The sequence below is a fragment of the Thamnophis sirtalis genome, unplaced genomic scaffold (genome assembly GCF_051295495.1).
Source record: "Thamnophis sirtalis isolate CommonGarterSnake01/CBP01778 unplaced genomic scaffold, rThaSir2_p1.2 scaffold_3, whole genome shotgun sequence".
Lineage (NCBI taxonomy): Eukaryota > Metazoa > Chordata > Lepidosauria > Squamata > Natricidae > Thamnophis > Thamnophis sirtalis.
The window spans coordinates 173,320,586-173,330,904 of NW_028261383.1; the positions used below are offsets into that span (position 1 = coordinate 173,320,586).

Below are 10,319 nucleotides of genomic sequence, written 5' to 3' on the forward strand. Positions count from 1 at the left end.
AATGAAATAGCACCTTTTGTCCAAAGACAGTGTGGGGGGGGGGAACCCCTCACATAAGGGCAGTCCAGATTGTAAATTGTAAAATTGTAAATTGTAAATTTAATGAATTTATATGCCGCCCAATCCCGAAGGACTCCGGGCGGCTTACAAAATACAAGACTAAAAAGATAAAAAGTTAAAAATAAGGAAAAAGAAAAAACAGATTAAAAAGCAACACATCATACACTCAATCTAGGTGAGGCTGGACCTCAGTCGTGAGGTCAACAGCCCCAGGCCTGCCGGAATAGCCAGGTTTTTGTGGCCTTTCGGAAGGCCGAGAGAGTGGGCCTCTAGGCTGGAGTACTGCAATGTGCTCTACATGGGGCTGCCCTTGAAGAGTATTCGGCGACTTCAGCTGGTCCAGAATGCGGCCGCGCGAGCGATTGTGGGTGCACCTCGGTTCACCCACGTAACACCTATCCTCCGCGAGCTGCACTGGCTGCCTGTCGATCTCCGGGTGCTCTTCAAGGTGCTACTTGTCACCTACAAAGCCCTCCATGGTATTGGATCTGGGTACTTGAGAGACCGCCTACTGCCAATTACCTCCAATAGACCGATTAGATCCCATAGATTAGGCCTCCTCCGAATTCCATCAGCCAGCCAGTGTAGACTGGCAACTACCCGGAGGAGAGCCTTCTCGGTGGCTGCTCCAACCCTCTGGAACGAACTCCCCGTGGAGATTCGTACCCTCACCACCCTCCAGACCTTCCGCGCCGCCCTTAAAATCTGGCTGTCCCGGCTGGCCTGGGGTTAAAGACTCTAACCCCTACTCGAATTGTATGGCTGTTGTGTTCTTAAATGATGTAGTGTCTTTATGTTGTAAATTGTTTGTCATTCCCCCCCCCCTTTTGAACTGTGAGCCGCCCTGAGTCCCCCCAGGGAAATACAATACAAATATACAAATAAAGTGAAACTGAAACTGAAACTGGGAAGGGTCCGGATCTCGGGGGGGGGGGGTAGATTGTTCCACAGGGCCGGAGCAGTTACAGAGAAGATCCTGCCCCGAGGAGTCACCAGCCGGCATTGTCCGGTCGACGGCACCTGGAGAAGGCCCATCCTGTGAGATCTTATCGGCTGAGGATGACTCTATGGCACAAATGGACAATGGGCATCCCCTGAAATAACATTAAACCAGCTGCAGTTGGCCCATCTCTCCTTGATCAGCAACAGCAGAGGCGAGGCTGGATGTAAACTGCACTTAAGGAATATGCAGAGCAGACATTTCTCACCCCTGATTAGCAGCAGCCAATTTGAATAAGGATTCTCTAGTCTCGGGCAGTAATCAAATGAATCCTGAAGAGTGATCTGGCAACTAGGTTCAACTTGGAACACCGCGATCACTTGACTGATTAACACACACACTATTAGGAACAGTCAGATGATTGCTCACAGGATCTCTGGCTGAAGCATTAAGTTCTGCAGTTCTTTAATTTGTTCGAAACTGGGAACTCTAGATAGTTCAGTTTATGAGTCCCGGGGTCATCCATCTGAGCTGTGAAAAAAAAAGACAATCTCTGCTTGAGATGTCATCATTGCTATTAACTCAGAAGCATCCTGGGGTAAACCACACACTCTTACAGGAGTCACAATTTATTTGCCAGCACGCAGAGCCAAAATCCAAACAAGCCACGTTCTGTCTTAACATGCACCATGAATCCACCCTCTGCCTCATCCTGTTTCCATCGACAGTAAAATACCGATCCACCTTGCATGGCTGCAAGGAATGATTAGGACATGGGAGGTGTTATAAAAAATGATAAATGTTATTTCTAGCCATAATGATATGTTGCTTCAAAAAAACAAGAAAGATTTCCAACACCTTAAATATGAATGAATTAAAGACAAGCTTTTCTGGAGAGAAATCCAAGTTCATTGGATACATCAGGATGTTAGCCCAAGTTAGCAGTTATGTGTCTACACACAAACATACAATGAGAAGGTATTAAGTAGTGGAGAAGGGGTTGTGAAGAAGGGACCACTCACAAAGCAATGTTGAAGATATTGTAAACATCCTGGCATTGGTAAGCTAATTAACACTTTTAGCTGGATATCAGACCACACTGAACCACTTGGTGTATTGAAATTCAGCAGTTTCATGTTGATGTTTCCTTTTGAAGTCCCCCCCTGGCCAGCAATGGCCACTTTTAAGGTCAATTACAGTTTGAAAGGCTATAATGATTTCCTGTTGGTGTCTGTATATGTTTTTTTTTTTGCTCATCCTCAAGTCAGGTTTATGTCTGTCTTTTTTTTTTTGACAGAAGATTGACTTATTTATCATTTTTATGCAAGTCTATCAGGTCTGCCAAAAGCATTTTACAAAATGAAACTAAAAGCATTTTTTTTGACAAGAAAGTCCCCACGTTAAGTAAAGCAATCACAAAGTATTTCCTTTGTTTAAAAAAAAATCTAATTTTCTTTTTTTTTCTTTTTTTTATTTTATACACATAAACACATCAACAGAACACATAAGCACATTAACAAAAATAACCACATAACTTAAAAACAACATAGGAACAATAAGTTCCATCGTATATCATACCGCAGTTCCGAATCGGTTTCTTTGCAGTTAGTGTTTTCCCTTCTATACATTTCTATCTTGCATTCATAAACTCGTTATTCATTATCCATGTTTATATACATTTCTTTCTTTATTTATACTTAGCTACTTATGATCAAGTATTATTTACCTATAATTGTGCTTTATATTTTTACTGTCATTTATTCTCTTACATACAATTCTAGATATATATTCACATAGTTATTCTTTTTCTTTGCCATTCTTATATTATTATTATTCCATTTAAAAGGATATAAGGTATAATTTGGAGTATTGTTTACCATCCTTCACATCTGCTATGATACCACCTTATTTTCTCTTTCTTTTCTTTTCTCCCTCCCTTCCTTCTCTACTTCCTTCCTTCCTCTTCTCCTTCCCCTTCTTCCTTCCCTTACTTCTCCCCTACTCCTACTCTCTGTCTTCTCCTTCCTGCCCTCTCTCCTTCTCTTTTTCTCTCTTCCTCCCTCCTCTCCTTCTCTTTATCTCCCTCCCACCCACCTCTCCTTACCTCTTTCTTCTTCCCCTACCTCTCCTCCACATCCCACCTTATTTTCTCTTTCTTTTCTCACTCCCTTCCTTCTCTACTTCCTTCCTTCCTTCCTCCTCTCCTTCCCCTTCTTCCTTCCCTTACTTCTCCCCTACTCCTACCCTCTGTCTTCTCCTTCCTGCCCTCTCTCCTTCTCTTTTTCTCTCTTCCTCCCTCCTCTCCTTCTCTTTCTCTCCCTCCCACCCACCTCTCCTTACCTCTTTCTTCTTCCCCTACCTCTCCTCCACATCCCACCTTATTTTCTCTTTCTTTTCTCACTCCCTTCCTTCTCTACTTCCTTCCTTCCTCCTCTCCTCCCCCTTCTTCCCTCCCTTACTTCTCCCCTACTCCTAATCTAATTTTCAAAAGCTTGGCAGGTGACTTAGAAGTTTGAGTCCTCCTGGAGTCTGGCAGTTCATAAATAAAGGAAATTAATGATTGCATAAATACAGTAATGCTTGTGGAATTGTGATTGATATTCCTCAACTGCAGAGGTTCCCCCCCCCAAGGACCCATACTGCGTTTCTTATTTCAATGTGTAGATGCAGAAAAGGCATTATGACTAATGCCAAATTCCCCTTTTGATATTGTAACCCTGCCTATTTATCCGGCTTATTAAGAATCAAAGGGATATTTGAACAGGGTTGGATTGGGCTGAAAAGGGGGGTAGCAATGCTTCGCAGACAAGGCGGACGACTCAGTATATCCTACACAAACTTTGTTCAGAGGATTACTACTTAAGGGGAGTTTGCTTCTGAAGAATGAACACATTTGTACTGCGCTTTTAAACGTTCTGGGTATCAGGCTGTTAACATCATTCCACTCTCTGTAACAACTCAATTGGCACGTTTTTTGCTTTCTTACATCCAGTATAAGCCTTTATTTTGGTTTTTCACCGAAAAATATTTAAAATACAATAACCACATCAATTCAGCCCCGTTTTCTAGGTTCCGGTTAAGAAGACCGAAGAGGGTCCCGGCCAAGATGAAGTGACGGGCGGGGTAGAGAAACAGCCTGAGCCGGAATGCGGGCTCAACCCCCAGCTCGTTACATTGTTGCCATTCCCAGCCGGCATCAGAATGTTGTGAATGGAAGGATCGCGGCGTAGGCCACGCCCACGTAGAACCCTATCTTAAGGGCCTTGGGTCTCCTGCTTTGCCTGATTGGCTGGGGGGGGGGCTTCCCGACCTTTGATTGACACCCTTTTTTCCAGACAGCTCCTATTCTCTCTCTTTTTTTTTTAAAGCCCACAACATGGGGGCGTGCATTGTTCCTCCTTGATCGGCAGCCGAGCTCTGCCAATCGGCTCAAGGCTCTCTCTTGCGCGCTGCCCAATAGGAAGCCGGCGGAGAGAAAAGGGAGGTCCAGGGAACCAGCAGCCGTCGAGCTCATTGTTGTGGGAGCTCCTTAAAGGGGCCGCATCCGCCGCCCACAGAAAGAGAAACGACCAACTGACCGGGCTGGGCCCGGGCCGAACACTGGTGGGTTTTTTTCGGGAAAGGTGCTCCAGGAGAGGCCGGGGATCGGCCGGGCCTATGGAGCTCCCGCCCGCTAAGCGCAGGTGCGGCGCCCCTGGGGAGCAGCCCGAGCCGGGACCGGGACCAGGCGCCGCCGCCGCCGCCGCCACCTCCTCCTCTTCCCCCCCTTCCGCTTCCACCTCTTCGGCCGTCGAGACGCTTCTGGACCTGAGCGCCCGGCGGGTGGCCGAAACTTGGGCCTTCGAGCAGGTGAGAGGAAGAACGGATCCCCCCCCCCACCTCCCGCAACGGGGCAGCGCGACGCTCTCGGCTTCTCCTCTTGGCCGCCTCTGACACAGCCCGCGGCTGGGATGCCGGCGAAGGAGCGAGCAGAGCCCCGCGGAGTCTCCCTTTCAATCGCCTGCCCGCCTCCTCCTCCTCCTCCTCCTCCTCCTCCTCTTCCAGAGCTGCCCGCAAGTCTCCCCCCCCCGAAGTGCAAAGGGAGGGGGGGCTGCTGGAGGGAGCAGGGGGCCACTCCGCGCAGACCCTCCGCGGAGGCTTCTCGACCCCCGTCTGGAGTCCTCCTGGAAGGCAGTTCTCCCTTCTTCTCCATCCCCTCCAATCCGCCGGTGGGGAGGAGGGCTGGGGGGAAGGGGAGGGAGGGAGGGAGAGGGGGGGGGTCTAGGGTTGGAAGATCGCTTCCTCCAAGGGCTGAAGCCAGAACATGCCAGCTTCTCCCCTCCGACAATAGGCCGAGGTGCAAAACCTTAGTAGGGAGTGGGGAGAGCGGCCGCGCACGCACAATGTGGGGAAAAAAGCGCTTCACCTGCTGACTTGCGGGCACCTCCGAGGTTGCTGTTAGCAGCCCAGGAGCAGGAAACGCTGGGTTTCTCTTTCTTTCTTTCTTTCTTTCTTTCTTTCTTTCTTTCTTTCTTTCTTTCTTTCTTTCTTTCTTTCTTTCTTTCTTTCTTTCTTTCTTTCTTTCTTTCTTTCCCTTTCTTTTCTTCCTTCCCTTTCTTTCCTTCCTTCCTTCCTTCCCTTTCTTTCCTTCCTTCTTTCCCTTTCTTTCCTTCCTTCCCTTTCTTTCCTTCCCTTTCTTTCCTTCCTTCCTTCCTTCCTTCCTTCTTTCTTTCTTTTTTCTTTCTTTCTTTCTCTCTCTCTTTCCCTCCCTCCTTCTTTCTTTCTTTCTTTCCATCCTTCTTTCTTTCTCTCTCTCTCCCTCCCTCTTTCTTTCTTTCTTTTTTCTTTCTCTCTCTCTCCTTCCTTCTTTCTTTCTTTCTCTTCCTTCCTTTCTTTCTCTTCCTTCCTTTCTTTCTTTCTTTCTTCCTTCTTTCCTTTCCTTCCCTTCCCTCCTTTCTTTCTTTCTTTCTTTCTTTCTTTCTTCCTTCTTTCCTTCCCTCCCCTCCTTCCTTCCTTCCTTCCTTCCTTCCTTCTTTCTTTCTTTCTTTCTTTCTTTCTTTCTTTCTTTCTTTCTTTCTTTCTTTCTTTCCCCTGGTTGGTTGGAAACTGGAACAAAGCCTGGTTTAATCTGCCACTTTTCCCACTAGTTTGACATCCCTTTGTGTGTCCCCCCCCCAAAAAAAAAGGGACCGTCCTTTTTCTTCTTTAGCTGCAGGCAAAAACCACATTCTCTCCCTCTCCTCCCCACCATCCTCTTTCCTTCTGCCTCTGATACTGCTGGAAAGTATCAGCTGTTCATTTTACATTCTCTGTAAACTTGTAGCATCCTCTCCTTGGGGGGGGGGTGTCAAGTTTTAATTGTGCTTGGGATCATTTTGTGTATGTGTGGAGACTTCCTTATAAAACAGCTTTGGGAAGGGAAGGGAAGGGAGCAGGTGGTTTATCCAGAGTATGGTGAGTGTTGTGCTTGTCAGGTGACAAATGCTTGATTTCTCCATTTATTTCCCAATCGATAACCTTTTTTTCCCCTTGGAAACCCCTCTTTAATAGCTTGCTTGCTGTTTTGACAACTAGAAGAGCCACTGTTGTTCTGCCAGTTTTTTTTTGGTCTGATTGTTACTAAATGTGAGTTCCGAGGGTTTCTTGGTGGACTGGACTACAGTGGGAGGAAATGCTTTAAATTAGTATTAGTATTTAATCAATTTATAGGCCGCCCAATCCCGAAGGACTCCGGGCGGCTTACAGAAAATACATTTTAAAAAAGAATTAAAGAATTAAAAAAAAAACAGAGAAAAACAGATTAAAAACCACATCATGCACTCAATCTGGTCATGAGGTCAACAGCCCCAGGCCTGCCGGAATAGCCAGGTTTTGATAGCCTTTCAGAAGGCCATGAGAGTGGGCAGGGTCCGGATCTCTAGGGGCAGCTCATTCCATAGGGTCGGAGCGGCTACAGAGAAGGCCCTCCCCTGGGGAGCCGCCAGCCGACATTGTCTGGTTGACGGCACCTGGAGAAGGCCCACCCCGTGCGATCTTATCGGCCGTTGGGAGGTATGCGGCAGTAGGCAGTCTCGCAGATATCCAGGTCCTAGGCCATGTAGGGCTTTAATGGTAGCCCTTCATGGTATTGGACCTGGGTACTTGAGAGACCGCCTGCTGCCAATTACCTCCCAAAGACCCATTAGATCACACAGATTAGGCCTCCTCCGGGTTCTGTCTACCGGCCAATGTCATCTGGCCACTACCCGGGGGAGGGCCTTCTCTGTGGCGGCTCCGGCCCTTTGGAACGAGCTCCCCGCCGAGATTCGGACCCTCACCTCTCTCCAGGCCTTCCGAAAAGCCGTCAAAACCTGGCTGTGTCGGCAGGCCTGGGGTCGATGAGTTCCCTTCCCCTCTCGAATCGTGTGGCTGTTGATTGTTTTAAATGCCCTGTATTTTTTGTTGTATTTTTTGTGTTTTCCCGTCCCCTCCTTGGGTTTGTGCGCCGCCCTGAGTCCCGCCGGGAATAGGGCGGCATATAAATAAAATGAACCTTAAACCTTTAAAGGTAATAACCAGCACGTTGAATCGCGTTCGGAGACCGATAGGAAGCCAGTGCAGTAAATGAATATCTTGGTTTTGCTAACTTGCCTATAATGTTCAGATCAACTTTTATTTGTGGCTTTTCTCCCCCCCCCCTCTGTGCTCTTCCAACAAGTTTTCTTAATTTGTATTCTCCTGTACCCGACTGTCTCTTCGCAAGCTGATGCCCTTTACGCCGTTCATTCTGTAGGAAGTGGTTATGGTAACTAGTTATTTTTCCCAAGGCCTTTTCTGGAACAAAGCATGAGAAATAGGAGATAGCCGAAACCTAGCAGACATGATGTGGCTGGGAAATCTGGGGCTAGTCTGGGCAAAACCCAAGTGAAAGTCAAATCTCGATACTCTTACAGGTGGGTGGGGAAAGGCTTGGCTTGCTCCATGTGCATTTTGTGTCTTCATCCCTCTCGGCCCCCTTCTTGAAATCAAACAGAGTCACGCTTACCCATTATTCTTGGATATCAGAAGTGAGTTGTTCCTTCCCACCAAGCAGAACATTCCTTGTAAGCAGCCACAGTTCATACAAGGAGACAACCGGAGCATAATTTCCGTGTTGGGCTGAGAAACTAGTCCAGCAAGAGTCGCTTGTCACTGACATCAGCAGGTGAAACTTCCCAAGTCAAAGCATGTGCACACCTGAAATGGGAGAGAATGCAGATGATATCTTGGTTTGGAAAGTTGTTGTTGTTACTATTATTTAGCCTGGGAAAGATTCCATCGGAGTGATTTAAAAAGAAGTTTCACCGGGGCAAAGTTTCACACTTTTGTTTTAAAAGGCCCTTCTTGATACTCCTGGATATAGCAAGGTAGAGAGTTCAAAACCGTTCGGAGGGATCCAAATTGCATGATGGTTCTTAAGCGGGTTGGCATAACTTCACCGTGACCCGTCAAAACCGCGTTCCACAAAAGCGCGGTCGACGAAAGCGCGTATGTGACGTCATCACAGCGCGACGAAAAACATCAAAAAATTGAAATAAAAATTAAATTACAGCAAGCCGATTCACATAAAGGTAAGGGTTAGGTTTAGGTTTAGGGTTAGGTTAAGGGTTAGGGTTAGGTTTAGAGCGTTAGGGTTACGTTTAGCGTTAGGTTAAGGGTTAGCGTTAGGTTTTTCGTTAGGTTAAGGGTTAGGTTTAGGGTTAGGTTTAGGGTTAGGTTAAGGGTTAGGTTTAGGGTTAGGTTTGGGGGGGGTTAGGGTAAGGTTTTCGCTTTATTTTTACATTTTTCGATCTTTTTCGTCGCGCTGTGATGACGTCACATACGCGCTTTCATCGACCGCGCTTTTGTCTACCGCGGTTTTGTGGTGGAACCTAACTTCACATCTCCAGCAGTGCGTGTGCATTTATAATAAGAATAGAAACACGACCGCTTTTATTTTTGCCCCACGTTGCACCATCGGTTTTTCCACCAGACAGAACAACTTTATGACACAGAATAAACGGGGTTGGGGAAGAGAATTAGGAAGTTGATGAAACCCATGACTGCTGTATAATTTTTTTTTTTCAATTTGGAAATGCAGTTTTTATTTTGAGCGGAGTGGTTGAATATATTATTGAATCGGAAGCTCTTTCAAGAAGAAATCACCTTTTCTAACCTGTTAGTTAGGAGAATTGTCATTATAATTGCAGCAACTTTGACTTGAATTTAGCAAAGTAATTTTCTCTGGATTCTCACTCAAGTGGTATATCTGTGTCTGTCTCTTTCTGCTGCAGATACGGAGCTTATATGATGGAAGCCTCTTCAGTTGAAGAGCATCCCTCATTTAAAGAACATTATACATTTTAGAAGCAAGCTTCTTGTAAACACTCTCTCCTGACATTTCTAGAAAAAAAATATATGAGGTGATCTTTTTGTCCTAAGAGGACCTATTTGCTCTCTAAAGAGCTAGGCGAACTCATTCGCACCCTGTTTCAGTGAGGAGTTCCACCTTGGTATATACTTATTTGGGCCCATCTCTATGAAACCACAAAATCTCTGCAACGTTTCTTCTATGATATTCTTTCTTTGAACCTGTTCCTGTGCTACGAAAGGGAAGCAATCTGACTGTAATAAGGTGTGAAGTGATATTGGTTGAGATGCAGTTTAGAATGCAGAAGGTGTCCTTGATGAATCATGAGTTGAAATCAATGGGAATGTTCTCTTGTTCCGACCCAATGCCGCGACTTTCATGATACATTTATTTCATTGAGGTTTGTGTGCAGAAAGTCTCACAATTTGGTAGTAATGATTGTACCTTCAGATTACTCAGATTTGATTCCATGTTCCTTTTCCAAATGGGAAAAGAATATGTAGATAATTCGATTTTCGATTTCGATTTTATTGTATTTCTATGCCGCCCTTTTCCCAGAGGGACTCAGGGCGGCTCACAACCAAATCGGGTGTGTGTGTGTGTGTGTGTTACAGACGGGAAAAAAAGAAAGACAACGGAGAACATAACACCACAATTTTAAAAACAATCAACAGCCACACCATTCGAGCGGGGACAGGAACTCATCAGCCCCAGGCCTGTCGGAACAGCCAGGTTTTTAAGGCTTTGCGGAAAGCCTGGAGGGTGGTGAGGATCCGAATCTCCACGGGGAGCTCGTTCCAGAGGGCCGGAGCAGCCACAGAGAAGGCTCTCCTCCGGGTGGTAGCCAATCGGCATTGGCCAGTAGATGGAATTCGGAGGAGGCCTAGTCTGTGGGATCTAATTGGTCTGTTGGAGGTAATTGGCAGCAGGCGGTCTCTCAAGTACCCAGATCCAATACCATGAAGGGCTTTA

At 46.4% G+C, this 10,319-nt stretch overlaps 1 protein-coding gene across 1 annotated transcript in view; it reads left to right on the forward strand.

The window, feature by feature from the left end:
- The first annotated feature begins 4,551 nt into the window (after positions 1–4,551).
- ZSWIM4 (zinc finger SWIM-type containing 4) overlaps positions 4,552–10,319 on the forward strand; it is a 51,153-nt gene continuing 45,385 nt past the window's right edge. Inside the window, exon 1 of the mRNA XM_087710974.1 lies at positions 4,552–4,849. Coding sequence (XP_087567100.1) covers positions 4,658–4,849 — 192 coding nt within the window. The 5' untranslated portion in view covers positions 4,552–4,657. The remainder of the gene's footprint in view (positions 4,850–10,319) is intronic.